Source organism: Mustela nivalis, assembly GCF_964662115.1.
Source record: "Mustela nivalis genome assembly, chromosome: 2".
NCBI lineage: Eukaryota > Metazoa > Chordata > Mammalia > Carnivora > Mustelidae > Mustela > Mustela nivalis.
This window is the reverse complement of record NC_139021.1, coordinates 171068317-171092237: the sequence shown is the minus strand read 5'-3', so window position 1 is coordinate 171092237 and position 23921 is coordinate 171068317. Positions and strand designations below refer to the sequence as shown.

The 23921-nt window shown below is 45.3% G+C and overlaps 2 protein-coding genes and 1 long non-coding RNA gene across 3 annotated transcripts in view; 1 reads left to right on the top strand and 2 right to left on the bottom strand.

The window, feature by feature from the left end:
• Positions 1-3444: 3444 nt before the first annotated feature.
• On the bottom strand, positions 3445-7341 carry ADRB1 (adrenoceptor beta 1). Its single transcript, XM_082721361.1, has 2 exons — positions 6886-7341; positions 3445-6407 (listed from the first exon to the last, which is right to left on the bottom strand). Exon 2 carries the CDS (start codon positions 6323-6325, stop codon positions 4778-4780), a length of 1548 nt encoding a protein of 515 aa, XP_082577487.1. The 5' UTR covers positions 6326-6407; positions 6886-7341; the 3' UTR covers positions 3445-4777.
• An 87-nt stretch (positions 7342-7428) lies between these two features.
• Positions 7429-8914, bottom strand: LOC309859994. Its single transcript, XR_014309074.1, has 2 exons — positions 8402-8914; positions 7429-7885 (listed from the first exon to the last, which is right to left on the bottom strand). It is a non-coding gene; the product is annotated as an uncharacterized lncRNA (long non-coding RNA).
• Positions 8915-19089: 10175 nt separating this feature from the next.
• The window catches only part of LOC309859993 (uncharacterized protein), a 130449-nt gene continuing 125617 nt past the window's right edge, over positions 19090-23921 (top strand). The window contains exon 1 of the mRNA XM_082721362.1: positions 19090-19144. The gene's annotated coding sequence lies outside the window, so the exon portion shown is untranslated. The remainder of the gene's footprint in view (positions 19145-23921) is intronic.

The window sequence follows — 23921 nt, the reverse complement described above, 5'->3', positions numbered from 1 at the left end:
ACTAGATGTTCTAGATATTTCAGGTTCATTCGAGAAGAACTGAAGAACTACCCAAGAGAAGGACTAGTGAGTGTGCTGGGTCCCACATAAGAACTGGCTTCAGGTACAGAAGGTCGATGGATGTTGAGAGATCTTTGCGGGACATGCAAGTGAAGGCAAAGGTGTATAGGGTGTAGACGGTTATTTCCAATGCTGTCTTGGGCTCCGCTGGCATTACTGTAAAGGTCACGCTCTAACTATGACGTGATCGGGTAAACTTCTCTTTGGGGCTGCTGCTTCTCCAGTCTGTCTTTAGAGCAGTTGGACTTGGAAGCCTATTCACTACTCCATCAAATGACCAAATTTTTTTGATTCAGAATCTCTTCTCTTTCTCCTCCCACAAAAGGGTAAAATGACTCTGCTGAAGGTAAATTAATCCACAAAGTATCTATTTATAGTATTGTCACCTCTTTGATTACCTTCTAAGGGCTATTTAATAGAGACTCTCCAAATGAAAGCAAGGTGAAAGCAGAGATTTCAGGAGAGGTGTATTTCTCAGAAAGAAGTCTAGTTGAGTTTGCTTAAAATCCTTGCAATGTAGCAGTGAAGTTTGGGACACACTGAATTACAAATTCTGAGATTCCGGAGCAAGATTTTGTTGGAAATTTAAATAATATAGAGGGTATGTGTGAAGGGGAAGAAAGAGAAATTAATTTAATCCCATTTGCTGATGTGACTGTAGCACAACTATTTTTAGGTATAATCCAAACAGTGCATATCTTCTCCATTTTGATTAGTAGGAAATTGGCAGGGATTCAAAAGAATTAGTATTTCTCAGCACAATATGCCAGAAACATACAAAATAAAACTAAATTATCTGTGCCAATGTGCTTAATTTGAATTACTGCTAAGGTTTTTTTTTTTTTTATTTATGTTTTTCTTTCAAAAGAACTAATGGGTCCAACTTTGTTAAAAAAAAATTCTTTTAAAGCTTTTCACATATGGCAGCAAAACTTAATAATTTTCCTTTAGACCCTTGCTTAGAAGCTCTTGCTAAAAATTTAAATGGTTATATCATCCTGATACTGTGGGTGCAGAATTTCCGTCTGGCAATTTTGCACATTGCCAGAGGAAGTTAGCATGTTCAAAATGCAAATTAAGAGAAGCTAGAAAAATGTGCTTCCCAAGGAAAGGCTTCACAATAGCCACTTAGAAGTTATTAGTAATTCCCAAAAAAGAAGTTATTAATAATTCCAGTTCCAAAGAAAGCATGGACTGAAGAAATAAACTCCATTTGCAAAGTTTTATCTAGGCAAGTTCACCAAGGGATTCAGCTATATTCTATACCAATTACATGTTTCTGCACTGGAGGGAGCATTTATAGATGCTGGGATATCTTGTTACGCACTGGAGAACTTTGCACAATCTCAACATAATTTCCAATGTAGTGAATCAATGAATCTTGATCACACTGAAGGTCACTGTGTTAATTTTAAGGTTTATGCCTTTGGAATTTGTTGCACACAAACCTATGGCGTAAGGTTGATTTTCTGCATATTCTTTGCTGTCCTCTGTCGTTGCTGGAGTGTATCATTTCACCAGATTAAACAGGATTGACAGTTCTCTCCTCCCATTGCCACAGTGGTTGGGATTGACAGCCCAGATTCCTGCATTTCTGTTATAAATCAGTGTCTGTCGTCTTCAAAAATAACAAAAAGGAGTTATCACGGAGAGTCGGAAGTCACCCACTGGTCTGTTTCGGAATCCTTATAATGCTCAGAGTACCAGGAGACTCTAGAAAAATATTTTTCTATTTCCTACAAATACGTACCAACTGGTTCCAAGATTATAGTTGGTTCTTGTAATTCACTAAACAGTTTCGACCAAGTAGTAAAATTATATATATTTGTTTACTAAAGTTTAAAGGAGTGTCACGATTTTAAGACCTGAGGTTTGATGGGCCTGGGAAATGGGGCTGGGAAGATGTCTTTTTATTTAGACGCAAGGACTTACTTAAACAAAATAACAAGGAAGTCAGGAGAGGGAAGCATTACCCTGGCACTTGAGGGTTTTTCAGATGCCACTGTAGGTGTTGTCTGTTAATTTTTTAGTATAAATTAAAGTGAAGAACAACAAAACCCCTAACAAAATGCATCGTATATACTCATGGGGTAAGTGAGGATAGAAGTGGGCTCTATTTATTTCTTGGGGAACAAGTGAGATTTCATCCTGAGATAGATTTTATATTCTCCAAACTGTTTCTTTGTTCTTTGTATTTTTAAGTAGGTTTGGCCATCTTCCCCCTCCCAACACCTTTTTTTCTTTCCTTTCCTCTCCCTTTTTCCCTTTTTCCCTTTCCTTTCCTCTCCCTCTCTTTTTCCTGGAGAAGGGGGTTAAACTTCATAGCCACTTTTGTTCATACAACCTTCTGCTGGTCTAAAACATCTATATCATTAACCTTTCTCAAAAGACTGTCTCCTGGTCTTTAGAATATTCTATTGCCAAAAAGAAAAAAAAAAAAAAAGAAAAAAAAGAATATTCAGTCTTCACTTTTCTTAGCCGAGATTCGTTTCTTCATGCTAAAGTTCAGTAGGGAGTCAAAACTTTATAATCCTCACTTTGGTTTCTTTGCTGTACGATCATGAAATATAATGCTTGGTTAAAAATAAACAGATAAAGATTTAAACTTTACTGGAGAATGCAGAATTAATCCCACGATGGAATTTCACTATCCTTTCTTTAGAAATCAATTTTACGAAAAGTAGCCCATACATTTTAATGTCACAGTTTTGCTGGCGGGGGGGGGGGGGTGTCAAACTTTTTCACATCTGCCTTTCCCTGTGACCTGCCCACCCCCAGATTCTGGAAAAATGGTCTAGATAATTATGTAAGAGAAAAAAAAATGTTGGCTTAAAAAGCTGTTTTCATACATTTTTTGTGTTAAGCATACAAGCACTTTCCATTCTAAACGTTCACTGAAGGAATTTGCACACACTGATCGTCATCTGTAGACTGTGATTTTCTACTGGAAAACAAAAACAAGCTGTGGAAGCCACTTACCTCTTTTCCAGGCAGGCAACTCATTATTCAAGGAGTATTTTTCCCTGCGTTTTCTGTGCAAAGTTGCAATTGATTTACCTGGCTCTATTGCCTTTTTTTTTTTTTTTTTTTTTTAAAGATACACAATCCCACATATTACTTCTTAAGTCAAGTGCAGCAGATGGGATCTTGAAAACATCTATAAGTAGTCTAGAATACCTTGAATCCGGCTGTGAAAATTTAGGGCAAGTCTGCAGCTCTCAGTAGGTGCACGCCTTATTTGGTCTAGAGGCATTTTGCTATGTTACTGAGTCATGAAAAGCTATTAAAAGAGCTCTATGGGAAACCCAGCCTATATTTTGAACAAAACAAACTGTCTCTTCCATTATCACTGACCCCTCACAGACACACGGTACATAACCTTGATTGTGCTTCATTGGTATTTATTGCACATGGACCAATCCCTCACACAGTAGTTAGTCGCACCAAAGTATAAATACTTGGTAAAACACACAGAGAAAATACCATTTACACACAAGTGCTAAACTTTACCAGCAGATTCACGTGGGCACTTGGACATAAAAAAATAATAGAAATCCTTAAGATAATTATATTTGTAATATGGATACAGTTACAGTACCATGATAAAAGAGTATAAAAATGTATTTTTCCAATAAATCATTAGCTCAATAACATACCGGACAACAGAAGTCGAGTTCGAATTTTATTTTTGTTTTTTAAGATCTGCCCCTGCCCCAGTTAAAAAATATTTAATTTCTTTTTGTGCAAGTAATATCTTGTGTGGACTTTACAATTCCTAACACTGTGCAAAAACGGTATTTGGAATCACTCCTTGTTTTGTGTTTTGTTTTTTTTTACCCATGTGTGCAGTAATCTGAACTGTTTCCTCTTGGGTTTTTTTTTTTTTTTTTTTCTTCTGTCCTGTCTTCAATGGACAGGGTCACATGTCATAGAGGCTCAGCGCCTGGTCCTCTCAACTAATATTGATACATAAATAAGCTGTTTAATATAAACAAGTCTTTCTGTCTTGCTGTGCAATGTGCACAGTGTGAGGTAGAAATCCCTCAGCCCGACCACCGAGGCGCGTTGGGGACAGCAGGTTTGCCCTACAAAAAGAAAGCAAGGTGAGGCTTGTTCCAAGAATAGCTTAAAATTTCTTGAAACGTGATTTTTGCATCCAGCCTTTCCCTTTGCTTTAAAGACAGGAAAAATCATTACTCAGGAAGTCAAATGAAATTTCTTTGGAAAGCAAAGGGAACATGTCCTGGCAACTGTCATTCCCCCTTCTCTCTCCCGTGGACCGCTCCTGTTCCCTGCAACGGGATGGAGGCCAAGTTGATAGCCTTTATGCTTCTCCCTTCCACCACCCAGTACTCAAAGCAAGTGTCAAAAACCTGGAGGGGGAAAAAAAAGAGGACACCCCAAAAAACTGAAGATGCATCACACGCACACACCAAAGAAGGCCAAAGCACACACAGGAACAAAAGAACCCGACAAATCCGCAAGCCACTCTCCCAGCCCTCCCCAAACTTTCCTTTCTGTGCAACGGTCCGTGGCTTTTGTGTTTGCCTTGGAGGAATCAGACGAGGTTTGCGGGCTTCGAGTTCACCTGCTCTGGGTCTTGAGTAAACACAGATCGCTTCCCGCTCCCCCCCACTCGCCCCCCGGGAAGCCATCAGGGGCGCCTGGGCGTTCTCGCTCCCGGGGCGCGCGGGGGGCCGCCAGCGGGCGCCGGGCGCTACACCTTGGATTCCGAGGCGCCCGCGGGGCGGCCCGGCTCGTCCAGGCTCGAGTCGCTGTCCGCCGCCGCCCCGCCGTTGCAGCCGGCCCAGGGCTCCAGCAGGCGCGCGGGCGGCGCGGCCCCGACGTCGTCGTCGTCGTCGTCGTCCGAGGCGGCCCCGGGCGACGGCGGCGGCCGGACCCGCGGCAGGCAGCCCGAGGCGCGCGGCCGGTCTCCCGCGGCCGCGTGGCTCCCGCGGGCGGCGCGGCGCGCGCAGCACAGCAGGCGCTGGAAGGCCTTGCGGAAGTCGGGGCTGCGGCAGTAGATGATGGGGTTGAAGGCCGAGTTGGCGTAGCCCAGCCAGTTGAAGAAGACGAAGAGGCGGTCGGGCACCAGGTCGCGGTGGAAGGCCTTGACCACGTTGGCCAGGAAGAAGGGCAGCCAGCAGAGCGTGAACACGCCCATGATGATGCCCAGCGTCTTGAGCGCCTTCTGCTCGCGCAGGGCCACGAGGCGCGACGGCCGCCGCTTGCTGACGCGCCCGTTGGCCAGCGGGGTGGTGGCGGCGGCGGCGGGGCGCGGGGAGCCCGGCGCGGGCGCGGGCGAGGGCGGCCGCGGCGGGCCGCTGAGGAAGCGGCGCTCGCAGCTGTCGATCTTCTTCACCTGCTTCTGGGCCTCGCGGAACACCCGCAGGTACACGAAGGCCATGATGCACAGGGGCACGTAGAAGGAGACGACGGACGAGGCGATGGCGTAGGCCCGGTTGGTGACGAAATCGCAGCACTTGGGGTCGTTGTAGCAGCGGCGCGCCTCGTCGCCCTCGGCCCGCCACCAGTGCATGAGAATGGGCAGGAAGGACACCAGGGCCGAGATGGCCCACACGGTGCACACGAGGGCCCGCGCCCGCGCGCGGGTCAGCAGGCTCTGGTAGCGGAAGGGCGACGTGATGGCGAGGTAGCGGTCCAGGGCGATGACACACAGGGTCTCGATGCTGGCCGTCACGCACAGCACGTCCACCGAGGTCCAGAGCTCGCAGAAGAAGGAGCCGTACTCCCAGCGGCCCCGCATGACGATGGTGGCCCCGAACGGCACCACCAGTAGCCCCATGACGAGGTCGGCGCTGGCCAGGGACATGATGAAGAGGTTGGTGAGCGTCTGCAGTCGCGGCGTCTTGGCGATGGCCACGATCACCAGCACGTTGCCCGCCACGATGAGCAGCACGATGAGCGCCATCAGCAGGCCTATGCCCGCCGTCCACTGCTGCGACAGCGGCGCGGGGCCCTCGCTGGTCGGGGTCAGCGGAGAGGCGGACGGCGACGCGGGCACCAGCAGCCGCGCCGCCGTGGCCGCGCCGTCGGGGAACGGCGCGGCCGACGACAGGTTGCAGGGCTCGGAGGCGCCCAGGGCGAGCGCCCCCGCGCCCATGCCGAGCTGCGGAGGCCGGGGGCGGGGGGTGTGGCGGGGTTGGGCCGTGGTGGGGGAACACCCCAGGGGCCCGGGGCGGCGGGGCGCGCGGAGGGAGGTCGCGGCCAGGTCAGGGCAGCCGCTGCGCGGGGCCGGAGGCATGGGCGCCGGGCGCCTTCCCCGCCCGAGCCGTGCGCTGTCGCCGCCGCCGCCGCCGCCGCTGCTGCTGGAGCCGCTGCCGCTGCTGGAACAGCCGCCGGGACCTCAGCATGGTTCTGAGCGCGCTGAGCCGGCGGCCCCGGCACCCAGCACCCACCCCACCCCGCTCCCACTCCCCCTAGCCAACCCCCGGGACCTCGCGTCAGGCTCTTGCAGCCAATCCGGGCAAAGGCACGCCCCTATCTAGTTCCCCCTACACCCCCTCCCAATCCCAGCTCCCCACACCCCCGCCCCCCTCCCACCCGCAGTTCAGCTGCTCCGGGGAGTCCGGGGCAGATCGCCGCACGAGCGCCGCCCCCGCCTCCGCCGGTTCTTGCAGGCGCGCCCCTTGCAGCGCCCTCGGGTTCCAGGGCCCTGTGTCCCCTACCCCACTACTGCGCCCGGCTGCCACCGCGTCCCCGCAGAGCCCCCGCTCTCTCCCGCAGTCCGCTCCTTCCCGCGCCCCTTTTGCCTCCCGCGCTGGGCTCCCTCCCGGGCTCCCCCCACTCCTCAGTCCCCTCTACCTCCTGTGCCAGGTTCCCTGCGGAGCAGAGCGCGCGCTCCCCTTAGCGGGGAGGGGACCTCGGCGTTCTCCCCGCGCCCGGAGCGGTTAGGACAGTCTGTCCGCCGGGGCTGGAGGAGTTTGGCGGCGAGGTTGTTTCTCGAATCTCACAGCCCTGCAGAGTGTGTGTAAAACCCTTCCCCCGTCAAGAGGGGACCCAGCCAGCCTGCGCCCTGCCAGCTCGGGGGATCGGAGGCGGGTGTTAGTGCTTAGAGGAAACTTTCCAGCAGAGCGCCCTGCGCCTTGCCGGAGCAAGAGCCCCTCAGCTGTCACAGAACGCTCTCTGGGCGCTCTCGCAAGGAGCTTCTGTTGTTCCGGTGCAGTAGACGCAGAAAGGAAGCGAAGGTTTGTGCATCTGACAGCTAACGCTGAGGACCAGGTGGAAAATCACACACTCCTCAGCCCCGGCTAATGAATATGTGAGTATGATGCAACAGCGCGTGTGGATAGTCTAAAGAGAGGCTTAAGGAAACACAAATGTTAACGTAGAGCAAATGACACCGCCAAGAACAAAGAACACATTTAATTACGTCCCAGACTTTTCACATTCAGTTACAGCACCTGTATTCTGTGTTTTATTACTCACATGATTTTATATTTTGAGCTGGGTCAATACAAACAAGAAGGTACTGTTAGTTTTGATTGACGTAATGAGCTGACATTTCAGAGTCCTGGGGCTGCTCGGTTGCTTTCTCCTTTTGCCCAAGTTCCCAGATTCGGAAAACTCTAGGGTTAGTTTTGGAGGGATGAGAGGAGAAAATATGTAAATACTCAAGGGGGTGAATATCCTATAGCATTTCGAGTTCCATCAGGGGTTTTTGAGTTGGCGAATGAATCCGTGTGAAATTGGCGAGTTGTTAGCCCGGCTGTAGGTGGATTCTATGTAGGGAACAGCCTCCTTGGCAGCAGCGGGACTGCAAGCCCCCTCTCTAATCGGGCCATGGTGACGTCCTCAGCTCAGCCTTGAAAATGAAAAGCGTTTAATGGAATCCTGGAGAAGTAAACAGCTTCTAATTATCCATGTAAGGGTGCACGAAAACGTTATACACCGCTCACATGCCTTTTTCGCATCGGAATAAAAAGAATAGGGTCTGGGGGGAGCATCGACACCTGGACCAAACCCATATTCTTACCTTTGGAGAGAGACTGATTGTCACAGCTACCCAAGTCAAGAGCTAAAAGCAAGGCTTATTCAGTTTATAAAACTAAGCAGTGTTAGCCACCTTCCCTTACTGAAATCCAAACATAAAATTTGCTTCAGGCCCAAACTGGATGATCAATCAGTGTTACAAGGCCGGTGGGAGTGGGTGTGGGTGATTTGTTTATTCACCCCTGCGCCAAGACTTGTCAGCCTAGTTCTGCCAACTTGGGGGAGGCTGAGAAGGGGGAGCAAGGAGAGGAGGGGGGCGGCTCGGAAGAGGGGGAGGAACAGGGACTGCACCCCGAGTTTACGGTAAGCTCCCAAGAGGCTCCATTACCTGTCACTGCAAACTTGTCTCCCCTTCAGGCTTCCTTCTGTTGCCACCCTCAAGAGGCAGACTCAAAATAGCCAAGGGCCTGGAAAGAGTTGAATTTGACAGGGCCCAGAAAAGGGGTTCTGAGTGCTGGGCCCTGGAGTGAGGTGTAGGGAATGCGGGGAGGAGGCTTTCTGTCCTTCGCCATCTTTCTGTCAAGAGGTGTTACTGGAAGAGTGTGTGCCAAGCCTGAGTGCCCATCATGGGCCAAGGGATTGCATTTCTGTGAGCGATAAAGCCAGAATGTGGTTGCAGAGGTTCGGTGCAGAGGCCGGGATGCCAATAACATTACCACAAGTATACATGTCTGTATATCTGTGGACATTATGTATAGATACATGTATTTGTGTACATAGGTATGTGTATAAACGTACCGTGCACGAGGGCATGGGATTAGAATTGTCACAAAACTCTCCTGAAACTCTTTCCCCCTACTCAATCAGAGGTACCTCAAACTCCCCCAAATTTCTGGATAATAAATACCTTAAATCACAAATATTCCAAACCAGAAGGTTATTTTTTTTTAATTTTAAATTTTAAATTTTTTATAAACATATAATATATTTTTATCCCCAGGGGTACAGGTCTGTGAATTGCCAGGTTTACATACTTCACAGCACTCACCATAGCACATACCCTCCCCAATGTCTATAACCCCACCCTCCTTCTCCCAAACCCTCTCCCCCAAACAACCCTCAGTTTGTTTTGTGAGATTAAGAGTCGCTTATGGTTTGTCTCCCTCCCAATCCCATCTTGTTTCATTTGTTCTTCTCCTACCCCCTTAACCCCCCATGTTGCATCACCACTTCCTCATATCAGGGAGATCATATGATAGCTGTCTTTCTCCGCTTGACTTATTTCGCTCAGCATGATACTCTCTAGTTCCATCCACGTTGTCGCAAATGGCAAGATTTCATTTCTTTTGATGGCTGCATAGTATTCCATTGTGTGTATATACCACATCTTCTTTATCCATTCATCTGTTGATGGACATCTAGGTTCTTTCCATAGTTTGGCTATTGTGGACATTGCTGCTATAAACATTCAGATGCACGTGCCCCTTCGGATCACTACGTTTGTATCTTTAGGGTAAATACCCAGTAGTGCAATTGCTGGGTCATAGGGCAGTTCTATTTTCAACATTTTGAGGAACCTCCATGCTGTTTTCCAGAGTGGTTGCACCAGCTTGCATTCCCATCACCAGTGTAGGAGGGTTCCCCTTTCTCCACATCCTCGCCAGCATCTGTCATTTCCTGACTTGTTAATTTTAGCCATTTTGACTGGTGTGAGGTGATATCTCATTGTCAAACCAGAAGGTTATTTTATCAGGAGTTCCAACACAGGGCTGCAGGTATAAAGGGGGCGCTGGCATTCTTGGAGCTTTCTTTCACATGTATTTATGGAAAAGTCTGGAATAGCCCCTGTTCAACTTGAGGTAGCTTTCTTTTAAAATAAAATGTTTTCAGATCTCCTTTAAATCCTACATGTCATGACACTTTTGGGGGGGGCACTTTTGAGATATGCTTTTTGGTCTTTAGATTAGGATATAGGTTAAGAAAAGGGTCACCATATCCACTCATACAGATGTTATGTGTTGCGGGTTCAAAATTAGTAAGTCCGCCATTTCCCCAATTCCTTCCTAGAAACTGTCAAAATGAATCAGTTCTTTGGAACCCACAGATTTGATGTACGTTATGAAACAACAACAAATGCTAATCAGCTCCCGGAGAGGGAGGGGCTTCTTCCTCCACAGTTCCCACCCCCACCTCCCTTTTCCATCCCACCACCATACTTCCCTGTTGGAACTTGCCGTGGTTTCTCTTTGATCTTCCAGCCTCCAAATCTCCCAGCTCCATTTAACCTGGCACCCCATCGTCAAATTAATATTTCTAAAACGCTGCTTTGAAGTAAGATGCTTTTGTGTTCAGAAGCCATCCCTCCCCAACCTGGCATTCAAGGTCCAGTTCCAAATGGCCTTCCCAGCACTGTCTTGTTGTAGAACTGTTCTTGTCACCCTAACTTGCAGTTCTGCGTTTTTTTTCCTTTTTTGGATCGATACTCTTCCTTTTTTTTTGGTCTGTTCTCTTTCCCATTGGGTTCTTTCCACTAAGAATCCCTTCTTCCATTTCTATTTCAGTGGATTCAGCCTTCAAGATTTGGTTGATAAGTTTTTTATTTTACAATTATCCCTGCCCACTGTTTCTGGAAATGATCTCTCCATCCTCTGCCTACAGTAGTTACTTTGCTAATTGCATTTCACAAGGTAATTAGCAATATTTGCCTTTGACACCTCTTATATTGTTACTTAATTTTTTAAAAAGATTTTATTTATTTATTTGACAGAGATCACAAGTAGGCAGAGAGGCAGGCAGAGAGAGAGAGGGAGAAGCAGGCTCCCCACGGAGCAGAGAGCCCAATGTGGGGCTTGATCCCAGGACCCTGGGATCATGACCTGAGATAAAAGCAGAGGCTTTAACCCACTGAGCCACCCAGGTGCCCCTTGTTACTTAATTTTTGTATGTTTTTCTTTTTTATTGTCGGATTGTAAGTTCTCTGAGACCCAGGATCCTGTACATTTTTGTATCTCTCCTGTTTATTAATATTTACTTAACTTTAGCTTACCTTTATTAATATTTACTTAACATAAAGCTTTGAGTCATATATATTTCCTGTTTAATTTTTTAAAATCTCATTATTTACCAGTATGAGAAACAATTGTTTTTGGGAGTTACAATCTTCCCTCATGCTTAGAATGTATAGTAATATTTCATATTCCTGTAGTCCAGTCCATTTTTTCATGTGAGTACTTCAAACTACTTTGTAAATACAGGGTAGGCTCATGAGATAAATTTATATCATACCTACTCAGTAATGAATAAAGTCGGACATAGGTAATAGGTTTTCCAAATGGATCACACAAGTCCACATCAATAAAAAGCATGACCTAATTTTCATAAATATTTAAGGTGAATGACCTTTTCCCTTAGCCTTCATTTGTGATTCTACATATCCAGGCATTTCTGCTCTGGGAGAATAGCTAGCTGATGACTTGAATCTTGTTTCAAGTTCTAGATTGAATTCACATTCTCGACAGCAGTGATTAATAGTAATTATGGCCACCTATGGTTGCAAGCCGTGAGCCTGGCCAACACATTTCCACTCTTGAGTTGATTTTGCTAGAAAATGAGATAAAAATAATAATGTATAACCTAACCAGACAACTGCTGGAATGTGGGCCAAAGGAATTGGGGGGATTTCCAAGTAAAGCCCCAAGAAGTGTATCAAATCAGTAGTTAGCAAAATTTGCCTTGAGGCTGATCATGAGTGGTGGGGTTTGTTAATCAGAGCTCAAGTGGCTGCTTCAGAAGAAAGACACACAGCTCTTCCCATAAGGCAATGCTACTGCTGAAACTGTCACTCAGGGTAATTAACCAGAGCACAGCCTGCACCCGTGGCTGGCACTTAAGGTCACATACCGGTTTTGCAGCCACAATTTACACAGGGACAAGCAACTCCATCCACTGTGATAAGAATGAGGACAGTGTGTAATCATGGCAAAGCCTGGACTATTTGGAAAATTCAGAAGCTTTCCTCTCTCCCACTTCCTCCCTTTTTGCCATCTCCTCCTCTTCCTGGTGTGTCTCATGACTACATTGAACAATGCTAGAGCCAGTAACAATATTTTTCAAAATCTGGATGTATTGGAAAGCATTCAGACCTAGGAGGCAGAAGATCCAGGTTTGTGTCCTGGCTTTGTCACTTTTCAGTTTGACCTTCCACAACGGCTTCGTCTTTAAAACAGACCTTTCCTCCCCTCGCACGATTGTGCACGGATTAAATGAGTGAATGAGCATGAAGGGTTCTTGAAGTTACATCCAGCTCCGTATATTTGCAACAAGTTCAGTCTTGCCCAATCCTCATGACCTTTCAAAGCACGAAAGGGGTCAGAATTTGCTCGTAGGAAAAGTCCATTCACTTAAATCAGCTTCTCTTTTATCAGCTGAACTCTTCTCTCACACCCGATATTAATATGACTCAGAGGCTGGATAACAGTGGACTATTTTTAAATGCTTTTTACCTTTGGCATATCATCTTTTAAAAAAAGTTTCCCCCTTTTTTTTGTGTCCTTCCTTAGTATGAGCACTATTCTTTTTTATTTTTAAGTATTTGTTTATTTGAGTGTCTGAAATAAATTCCTTTAAAGTATTTCAGCTATGAAATATTAGCTGTAAAGGATTTTTCCCCCCTCAGGTCAACTACTTAGGACCATGACTAGTAACTTAGGGGGGGAAAAAAAAAGGAAGGCAATGCAATATAAAACTAGAGCTAAGTCTCAAAAATTTTGTTCTTATTCAGCTATATAATGAATAAAAATGGATCTCTGGCCAGCTGATAGCTTACATGTAGGTGCTGTGGCGGTAGGAATCTCATGGCTACACATGAATAGCATTTATTTAGCCAGGAGTCATCCTTCAGTGGACCCAAGTCCAGAGCTTGTGGTGACAGCAAGCAGTGCTAATGATGGAAAAGTCTAGGCTTTATTCTAGCAGAGTTTTACCATCTTCCAGATAAAACAATTATGTCGTCACCAGCTGAGGAGTTTGTAACAACAAGAATCCCTGCATGCCCTTGTTTTACGTTTCTGAAGGGTAGGAATGATGCCTTTTAAACACTTTAGCTGCTGGGATACCTGGGTGGCTCAGTGGGTTAAGCCCCTGCCTTAGGCTCAGATCATGATCCCAAGGTCCTGGGATTGAGGCCCACATCGGCTCTCTGCTCAGCGGGGAGAGCCTCCTCCTCCTCTCTGCCTGCCTCCTCCTCTCTCTCTGCCTGCCTCTCTGCCTACTTGTGATCTCTGTCTGTCAAATAAACATTTTAGCTCCCATTTATGCCGGCCATGTAGCTGATACTTCATAAATCCCCGTGGAATAGAGAAAGCACTTCAAAAGCTTATGTGCAGTAGATTGTCCCAGATAGAAGAAGACACTGTGTTTTCCGTTCATCCGTGGAACATGGCATCTGCGTCATCCAACGGAGCGGAACTGACAAAGGGAACCGGTGGAAGAAGCTAGTTGTCGGTTCTGCCTCCGTCCAGGTGATTGACCAAATCATTTACATTTCTTTTTCACTCGTTACTTTGAGACCCCAAACGAGGATCTTCTTTCACATGTTCTTCCACTTCTTGTGGAAGCTAGTGTATAGCTTTGTTGTATACTGTATCGTTTATATACACTATTGTATAGTGTATAGTTTGTATAGGTTTTCTAGTTAACTTACTCATTACTTATGTACTATATAAAAGCCCACCCAGACCCACTCAACATAGAGAGGCATGGCAGGTCCCTTGCCTTGCAAGGGCTGAGGCTGAAGACGCCAGTAAGACAGTATTGCTGCTACTTGGGTTTTGACAACCAGTATGGCCAGTCTTCTTGCTTTGAAAATAAATATCAACCCTTGGACGTGACATTTATTTTCCACAGTGTGTCAGCTTTGCAGCTCCTTGAATAAAACCTGTTAAAGACCTTTATCTCATAACAGATTTCTGTCTCCAGCGCATTATCCCCTAATTAAATGCTGAGGGGACAATGACCTTCTTAACAGGCCTCTTTGAAATAGTTACTTTTTACACTGGTGGAGAAATGATGGGATTTTTTTCCCTCCCCGTTTTAATATGGAGAAACTGAAGCATAAAGAGAGAGACGTGCTTAAGTTTTTGAGAAAAGGAAAAGGGAGTTCTTGACTTTCCTGCCTCCTGAGCTAATCTTCAATTACCAGAACCTGCATCCTTAACAGATTTTGGCTCACCTCTGATGACTTGTCAGCGTAATTCAATTGCATGATATATTTGGGGTCTGGAGCGGGTCGTGGAGTAATTTTTTGAATACAAAGCCCTGAACAAGGGAAGAGATTCTATCAGGCAATGTTTATTTGTGTTGTCCAATCGGCTTAAGCATAAGAGATTTACAAGAATAATCATATTTAGCCACACAAATGAAATTCTCATTGTTGGTACATTTCAGTTCGAATTTCCAAAAGTGCCACATGAATGCTAACTCTGAAGACAAAAAGAACACCAAAGAAAAGCCAAACAATTAAGCAATTTGGTTTTTTTGTTTTGTTTGCTTTTTAATCTCTAAGTGGAAAAAGATTTCACAGAAGACTCTTACTGAGAATGAAAGGCTCAAAAGTTGTGACAGCCTTGGGGATTTTATTTAAGAGTCTAAGTAAAGCTGCTTGGGAGTTTGGAACAGAAAAATGAAAAACCCAGCTCTACTTGCTTTGCCATTCTACGTCCTAATACCTTTTCCAAACCAGGTAGTCATAGGCACACTGAGCTGCGAGGCGCTCTGAAATGCCGGGGTGAGGCACTAATATGGTTGGTATTGGCATAGTTCTGAAAATATTTTTTTCTTACTCTGAAAATGTCTGACTCCGACTTGTCAACATTTCCATCCTACTGCCTACCTTTCCTCTCTCCTGCCAATTACTCTGCAGCATGCATGTTTCACCACCCCCCCCATGACTAATTAATAGAGACTATATGCCTTTTCATAGCTCTCTCTTGTGGATAACAATACGGTCTCGGCTTATAAAAATCCCACACATATATATTCATGTGTATGGTTTTCACAAGTCCTCATCTGGGAGGTGCCTCAGAATACAAACAATTTCTTAAGCAAGTTAAAAGCCCATGATTAGCCTTGCAAAAAATAATAATCAGTATTTTATAGAATAGCCAGTCTTGACGGCAGATTTTGAAAATATTTCTGGCCTCTGCAGTTTTGTTTTAGATGCTTTTTTATTACATCATTTCAAAATATGGCATTTAAGCAAAATTACACTCATTTTCATGATTAGTTTTGACATTTACCTCTCTATCTATACCATAATGATTAAGAATGCAGGCTCTGGAGCTAGACCACCTGGGTTAAAATCCAGGTTCTAGCGCTCAGTAGCTGGGTGACTCAGAACAAGTTGTTTGAACACCTCAGGTCCCTGTTTCGTCATCTGTTAAATGGGATTAATAATATCCCACCTACTTGGGCACTGAGGTGTCAGTAAGATAGGGCAGAGATGCATTTGTTATAGCGCTTTGCTTATCGTACATACTTAATAACTTTCTCCCCCTGGCACCACCAGCATCACTACAGATCATGGTGTAAAGCAGAAAAATCTTCATTCTGTGCAAAACCAAGGGTGGCAAAGAAGGCAGCTTCCAATCAGTGGAAATTGAATAACTGAGTAAATGTGTTCTTTTTTAAAAGCGAGAGGATGTAGTAAAAAATCTAATTTGGTCAGTACTCTTTTGGTTTCAAAGACAAGTTTATTCCTTTGTGGTCATTTAATCTGATTATCGTTCCGCTTGGGGAATTAGAATTTCCTAAACTAATTTTGCATCATGGAAAGGTCATTCCAGAGAGTTCCATCCTATGGTATAACCATATTCCAAGTGTAGAAACAACAATGACAAAAGAAAGCCTCACTGGGCTCTTGATAGAGGAGTCTGTTTCCCCAGATATAATTGATCCAAGCTGCTGCTTTTTATGGGGTAAATACTTAGGACCTCAAGGAGGCCAGAAGCTTCTCTTGTGACCCACTTTGTGTCCATTTATCACAGTCCTTCAATTCCCTTGAGTACAAGGGGTCTCACCACCTGATCCCCTGAGAATGGAGGGTAAAGAAGTAGGCAACAAAAGAAGCTTTTCCATGTCTCTGAGGTTCGACCCCTAGGAGACTCTTAGACCCTAACTTAGAACTATGAGTTTTATTTCAGAAACAGTTTCAATGCCTAATTTTCCTTGTTTCTGATCTTTCAAAGCAGACTAGAAGACACATATTGGAGCGAAGGAGTAAGGCTGGTGTAGAGGGCAAAGAGGAAATTTGGGAACTTTCTATTAGAACACAGGGAAATGAGGGATGCTATGGACTGCAGAGACAGTGTTCTGTACCCACAGCCACTGATGACCCCACATCAATAAGAAAAGCTTAGATGGGGGCGCCTGGGTGGCTCAGTGGTTAAGCTGCTGGCTTTGGCTAAAGTCATGATCCCAGGCTCCTGGGATCGAGCCCCACATCAGGCTCATTGCTGAGTGGGAGACTGCTTCTCCCCTGCCTGCCATTCCCCTTGCTTGTGCTTGCTCTCTCTCTCTCTCTCTGTCAAATAAATAAAAATCTTAAAAAAAAAAAAAAAGGTTTAGATGGTGTTTTTTAGTCATCCTCCGTGAAACAGAATGTGCATTGTAGAAATATCTTTATTAAGAGATAGTAGTATGAAAATTTCCAAACTTCATATTTTCCAGAACACTTATATTACCTAGAAAATGAATTTATATGGACTATTTCATTCTCCAGTGATGCTGGCACCATGAGGCGTGAGTTAGACTGCTAGAAGTCTAAAATCGAAGTGCCAGTCAGTTTCTTCTGAGGGCTGTGAGGAGACTGTCCCGGGTCTCTCCCTGTGGCTGGTAGTTGCCATCTTTCCTCTGTGCCTATCTGTGTCCAAATTTCTCCTTCCGATAAGTACACCTGTCCTATTAATCAGACCCACCATAATGACCTCACTTTATCTTCATTACCTCTGTAAAGATCACATTTGGAGATCCAAATAGGGTCACATTCTGAGGGATTGGGGGTTCGGGGGGGGATACATTCAACCCAGAGCAAGATGCTACTTGTATGTAAGAAAGTTTGATGCCTTATGCACAATCTCTAGTCACCTGTGTTCCAGAACGTTCTATTATGTCTTCTAGGACAGAGGGCATCAGAATGACTTCTCCTAGTTCACACTAAAGATGGCTCCTGATTAAGTGGCATCCAGACCCTGGAGAGAACAGTGACCTTTGTTGTAGGATTACAGCCGGCCACAGAGTCACGGGTGCCCGCAGCTGAATGTAGACAGATCAAGTTCCCCTGTGTGCTGAGTAAGTATCCTGGGTCTTCATGTGGAGGGGAAGGATACACGCGAGGCACATCCCTGTTTACTGTGTGCTTCCAGGTGGGGTTAAAGGCCCTGCTCTTTTATGGTTTGCATTACACACCAAGAAACTCAACTATTGTCTTGCTAGTGAAATAGAAAAATTCAGGGATATGTTAATAATTCGCATTTCAGGGGGGAAAATCGGCCAATCCATTCAGCTGGTTGTGTGGACGGACCACTTTTCAGCGGGTGGTTTTGACATTGTGTGGACACACAAACAGTTGTTCTCCACAGCTGCAGCAGGGGTGTTATTTTTCCTGAACCAGAATTAGGGTAACAGACAGCAAATAACTGGGTAGGAGAGACACAACAAACCTTTATGACTGAGGAACAGAGCTGGCCTTTGAGGCAAGATACACTCAGGTCCTCACTCAGTTAGAATCCATTGACTACCAGGATTTTTATGACCTTGAAAGAATGATTTTGATTGAGAGATCCTAAATGATTGGCAAGCAGGGGGTTGACTAAGAAATAACTCCCTTCGGTATATCAGCTTAGATTTATTACGGAAACTGAAGCTCGTGAATGTTCTAATCTTATCTACCCTTAAGTGGTATAGCTAATTGTCCTTTGTGGTCGCTGATGACGGAGCTGATAATATTTTAACCTGTGCATGGAGGTGGACCAAGTGAACCTGGCTTTATGCCCACAACACGAAACCCAAAAAAGCCCCAGCTGATTAAGGTCCAAGAACTCACGCTGAGCATTCATCTTGCCATTTGATGTTCAGAAATGGCTCACAGCTGTCCTGGGCACATCTGCGACAGGAGCTGAGTCTGGAACCCGACGCCTGAGTCTGACAATTCGAGGATCTCTCTAACACAGTGCGGCATTCGGTGTTGCAGGGACGCCAACTCCTCCTTACAGATGAATCTGTTACATGCGCGCTATGTAAACAGCATGAATTTAGATGTGTACGAAATGGTATTTTTTAAAATGTCACATCCGAGTGTTTGTAATGACGAGGTTAGTTCAGTAGAAGCATCTTGTGTAAGATGGCACTTAAAGAAAAGCTCGAATCTGTGCATCTGAGTATTATTCAGTCATCTGTTTGGGCAACTATATTTTTAACTGAATTTATGATGAACAAATAGTCTTTCTGAACTCCCAAGCTGTGTTTTCATACTTCAGTTTGGTTTATTTTCCTCTCAATTTCCTTCAGAACCCATTACAGAGAACTTTCTTTGGAAATTTCGTAAAGTTAGCAGCATCCGTCAGAAAGCACCAAACCAAACAACCAAAATTAAAAACTGAGAATAGAATCATAGGGCATATGCATTCTTTTCCAAAGCAATGTAACAGATACAGATCTATGTTGCATTCTCTTTCTCTTTCTTTTTCCTGTTTCTTTTTCTCTTTATTGAAAACATCATCTGTGGCCATACAAAACGTCTGCCTACACTTCTGAGTGCCAAAGAGTCTTTATATTTTTGTTGATGGAAGTATCATAATTGTCACAGTATTAATGGTAATATACGGCTGTAAAAACCCACTTGCCATGGGATGTAGGATAGTAAGTCTGTATGAAAGACTTGGACCCTGTCTTAGAACTTTACCTTTAGAGAGTTTCCCACTCATCCCTTCCAATCTCCCTCCCTTCTGTCCTTCCAACTTTATTGAGGAATAATTGACAAATACATATACGATGTGATGATTTGATATACATATAGGTTGTGGAATGATCACCAAGACCAAAATAGAGCATCTATCACCTTGAATAGTTAGCATAGGTAAGTCTTTCCTACTTTGCAGTATCAACATTCCTATTCTCTGTTTCTAAGAAATTTTGTTGTAATTTTGTTTTGCTTCAGATTCCACAGTATTTGACTTTCTCTGTCTAGCTTGTTTCACTGAGCATAATGCCTTCCAGATTTCTGTTGTCCAAACAGCAGGATTTCCTTCTTTTTCACGGCTGAATAATATTCCATTGTAGCTATCTACCACATTTTCTTTATCTCTCCATCTGTCAAAGGACATTTAAGTTGTTTCTGTGTCTTGGCTATTGTGAGAAATGTTGCAATGAACATGAGAGTACAGGTATCTCTTTGAGATCCTGATTTCAATTCTTTTGGATATGTACCCACAAGTGGGATTGTTGCACCACACGGTAGTTCTGTTTTTAATGTTGTGAGGAACCTCCATGCTTTTTTCCATAATGGCTCCGCCAATTTCCATTCCCACCAACGTTGTGCCAGGGTTCCCTTTTCTCCGTGTCCTCACCAACATTTGTCATTGCTTGTCTTTTTTATCAGAGCCAACCTAGCAGGTGTGAGGGGGTATCTCTTTGTGGTTCTGATTTTCATTTCCCTGATGATGAGTGACAGATGTCACTAGGGACTGGTCAGAGCCAGTGACTCAACTCCAGACACTATTGTAAGGGTGTCCTTTGCGATGTGTCATTTACTTCTGGTAATGGCCTTGTCTGGTATTATGTTTGTGTTGTAAGGGAGGAAACTGAGGCTCAGTGTAGTTGGTGATTTGCCCAAAGTTTCACAGCTGTAAATGGCAGAGGGGACTTCCAGCCCAGCTGTGGGACTCCAAGGCCAGAGCTCTTGACCACTCTAAAATAAAGCCTCATTTTATTTTTTTCCTGTTTTGAAACACCTTCATTTTTTGGAAACTAAAATCCAAATTCAATTGCTGTAAGAAAATCTTAAGTCAATACTATGCATAATACCATGTGAATGTTTTCTGTGTTTAGCTTTTAGAAAAACTTTATTATTTGTAAGGATGTTTTCCATGAATGCATAGGGCCAGTTCCCCGCGAGTTACCAAATTCTGCCTGTTCAGCATTTCCTCTCTTCCACTGTTACCATGTCAGGTCTGCCTCTCAACTTCCTACATAGTCAACAGTCATGCCCTTTCAACACTTTCAGAATTTTCTTCCAATTTCTGTGACCAACAAAGAGAAAATGACCATTAACTGGGGGCACCACAGGATTGGTGAGAGTTGAACTTGTTCCCCAGGGGCCCAGGCAGCAAGCCAGCCTTTCACATGTAGAGCTTTTCTAGCATTAATCAGCTGATCCTGTATCCCCTCAATTTCATAAGACATAAGCCAGGCTCTCCAGAAGATTCTCTTAATGCCTCCTGCTTGGTTTGAGGGCGGGGGGAAAGAGCCAGTCCTCTGCAAAGAGCCTAGGAGCAACACTCAAGCCTCTGGTTAAGACGGTCATGATGGGCTGGGCCCTTGTGCAGTATTTTTGGGTCACCCCCTGCAGGGTCTTCATGGATGGCCTTGCCCCTCTCTTTAGAATGCATGCGTGCCTGACAGACTTTGTTCTCAGCCCACACTGAGCATCAGAAAAGTCCTCTGTTGACATCCTGTCACGCATAGTTTGGGGAGTTTTTGGCACACAGCTGTAATCAGAATGATGGCGGAGGCAGTGAGAGAAAGGGAGGGATGCCTTAGAAGGACATGTGGTGACATGAGGCTGCCAAAGATGGGGAGCTAACATGCCACGGCACAGTGGGGATAAGTAAGCCACATACCCGGAGAAAAACATCCAGGATGCTGGGATGAGACCTTGGAGATGTGAGAAGACCTGTAAGAGAATTCTGTTGAGGAAGCAAAGAGAACAGAGCTTCAAGAGAAGGCATGGTATAAAGGACTGGCTCCTAGAGACTCAAAGAGCTCCTAAAAATCAAGAATGAGCAGACTAAGGGCGCCTGGGTGGCTCACTGGGTTAAGCCTCTGCCTTTGGCTCAGGTCATGGTCCCAGGGTCCTGGGGTCGAGCCCTGCATTGGACTCTCTGCTCAGCGGGGAGCCTGTTCCCCCCCCCCTCTCTGCCTCCCTCTCTGCCTACTTGTGATCTCTGTCTGTCAAATAAATAAATAAAATCTTTTAATAAATAAATAAAAGGTGGAAAAAAATAAAAGAATGAGCAGACTAACAGCTTAACAGAAAATGGACAATCAGATAGCTTTCAACAAAAGAGAGACAGGTGGCCCCCACCATCTGCAGAGATACTCGGCCTCACTCCCAATAAGGGGGTCCAGGTGAAAACTAACCTGGGATCCATTTCCCATGTTGGAGATGGGCAGACGTTTGGACAAGACACCGTGTTGTCAACACTGGGGATAGGAGCAGTCTGACGCGGTGCTGATCAGAGTGCAGGATGGTTCCATCTCAGAGCAGGTGACCGTGGCAGCAGCCCCCTGAACCACACATCGAGCCCATCTTTGACACAGAGGGCCACCTGACTGTCCCAGAAACACAGTTCTGTTTTGGCTTCTAGGAGAGCTGCTTCTCCACTTTTCCTCCTGTGTCCCGGTTTGTACCTTTGAACATTCTTTGCGGGCTAGTCCTCTTCTGCCTGCCCTCTCAATGCTGGAATGCTTGGGGCTTGTTCCATTCTCCAGAGTGGAGACTCTCTCCTTAGGTCATCTCATCCAATCCCATGGCCTAGTTGTTGTTGTTGTTGTTGTTTTTCTTTTTTTAGCATGGTAAAATATCCATTTATATAAATGTCACCATTTTAAAGTGTACCCTTTAGTGGCACTTAATACATTCACATTCTTGTGCAACTGCTATTCCATGTGGTCCCAAAACATCCCCCATCACCCCAAAAGAAACCTCTGTACCCATTTAGCATTCACTCCCCATTCCCTGGCTACTAGTAATCTGCTTTCTGTTTCTGGATTTGCTTATTCTAGATGTTCCGTATAAAAGGAAGTGTTCCTCTAGCACAGTACTTTCAAGGTTCATCAACTTTGTTGCAGTGTTAGGGCTTCCTTCCCCTTCATGACTGAATAGTATTTCATTGTGAGGTTATTCTGCATTTCATTTATCCCTTCAACTGTTGATGGCCACTTGAATTGTTTCTGCCATTTGGCTGTTTTCAATAGTGTTGCTGTGAATATTTGTGTACAAGTTTATTTTCAATTCTTTGGGGTCTATACTTAGGAGTGGAATTGCTAGATCATATGGTAATTCTGTTTTTAATCCAACTATTTGTTTGTTTGTTTTTTTAACATCCATAGACTGACGACTCTAAAATCTGTAGCCCTTGCTGGATTCCTCCCAACTGTCTACCTCAAATCTTGCCTGACATACAGACGTCTCACAGCTGACTTATCCAACACTGAAGCTGTTACTCTCTGCTCCCTCTAGACTCCTCCTCCAGCCTTCCCAGCTGCCATGATGTAGTGACTCCAGTGGAGGCCCTAGGGCTCACCCTCACTTTTCCCTTTTCTAGCTCTCCCCACATCCAGTCCATTGGCAAGTGCCGTGGACTCTGTATTTGCCATCTTGTCACCTTTTCCCTGTGCTCCCTTGGTCTAAGCCAGCAACTTCCACTCCTGGCCCTAGAGTTTATTCTCTGTTCTGTGGCTGAGAATGGCTTTTAAAAAGATATATATGATCTTGGGGCACCTGGGTGGCTCAGTGGGTTGGGACTCTGCCTTTGGCTCAGGTCTTGATCTCAGGGTCCTGGGGCCGAGCCCCTCATCAGGCTCTCTGCTCAGCAGGGAGCCTGCTTCCCCCTCTGTGCTTGCCTCTCTGCCTACTTGTGATCGTTCTCTCTCTCTCTGTGTCAAATAAATAAAATCTTAAAAAAAAAAAGATATATATGATCTTAAAAAAACCCAAAAAACAAAAAAAACCCTAAAAAGATCACTTAGCCCTCCAGCTTCAAGCTCCCCAGTGGTTTCCCACTGCATTTAGAATTCACCCCAGACTTCTCTGTGCTGGCCTGTGGTAACCGGTTTGCTGCCTCCCCTTTCCTTCCTTCTCCCTTGCTGTTTTATCACACTGGCCCTTCTGTCGGTTGAATTGGGACCTGCCACAGGGACTCTGAGGTCGCCCCCTCTGTCAGAAACTGCATGCCAGCTCCTCATCACTTGTGAAGCTTCAATTCCAGTGCTACCTCCTTAGGGATGCCTTATCTCACCGCCCCTCCCCCAGACTCCACTAATCTTTATCTTATTATACAGATATCTGTTTTTTCATTGATCTGTCATTGACATTTCGCATCATTATCTGAAATTACCTTATTTATATTTACATGTTTATTTTCATTATTGGTGTTTGGTCCCTCCTCCCCATCCTTTCCAACCCCCTTCCCCCAATATCAGCAGCATGAGGACAGGAATTTTGTCAGTATTCATGGGTGACTCTTCAGACTCTTGTACACTGCCTGGCATCTATGAGACAACAGAGAAAGCATTTGTTGGACGCTGTTGAAGGACAAAGTTTCACATCTCGCTGGCCCTGAACAGATCTTCCTGATCCTACTACCACTTCTCATTTTCCTCCTCCTCCTCCTCCTCCTCCATGTACTTCCAGTCATTACTCTTTCCCTCTGTAACCCTAAACAATCCAGCTTTTCCCACCACTGCCATCCAAAAGCACTTTCTCACAGATCTCCACAGAAGTCAAAACCAGTTGCCCTGTGCACTATGCCCTTTCTGTAGCACTGGGCACTATTATCCCTGTTCACACCCATGGTTCTCCCTTTGACATATTGTCCTCTCTTGGCATGACTCCTGCCCAGGGGCATGGCAAC

Bases quoted from the DNA above. Each gene is read 5' to 3' on its own strand.
- ADRB1 (XM_082721361.1), bottom strand. From the start codon at position 6,325: ATGCCTCCGGCCCCGCGCAGCGGCTGCCCTGACCTGGCCGCGACCTCC.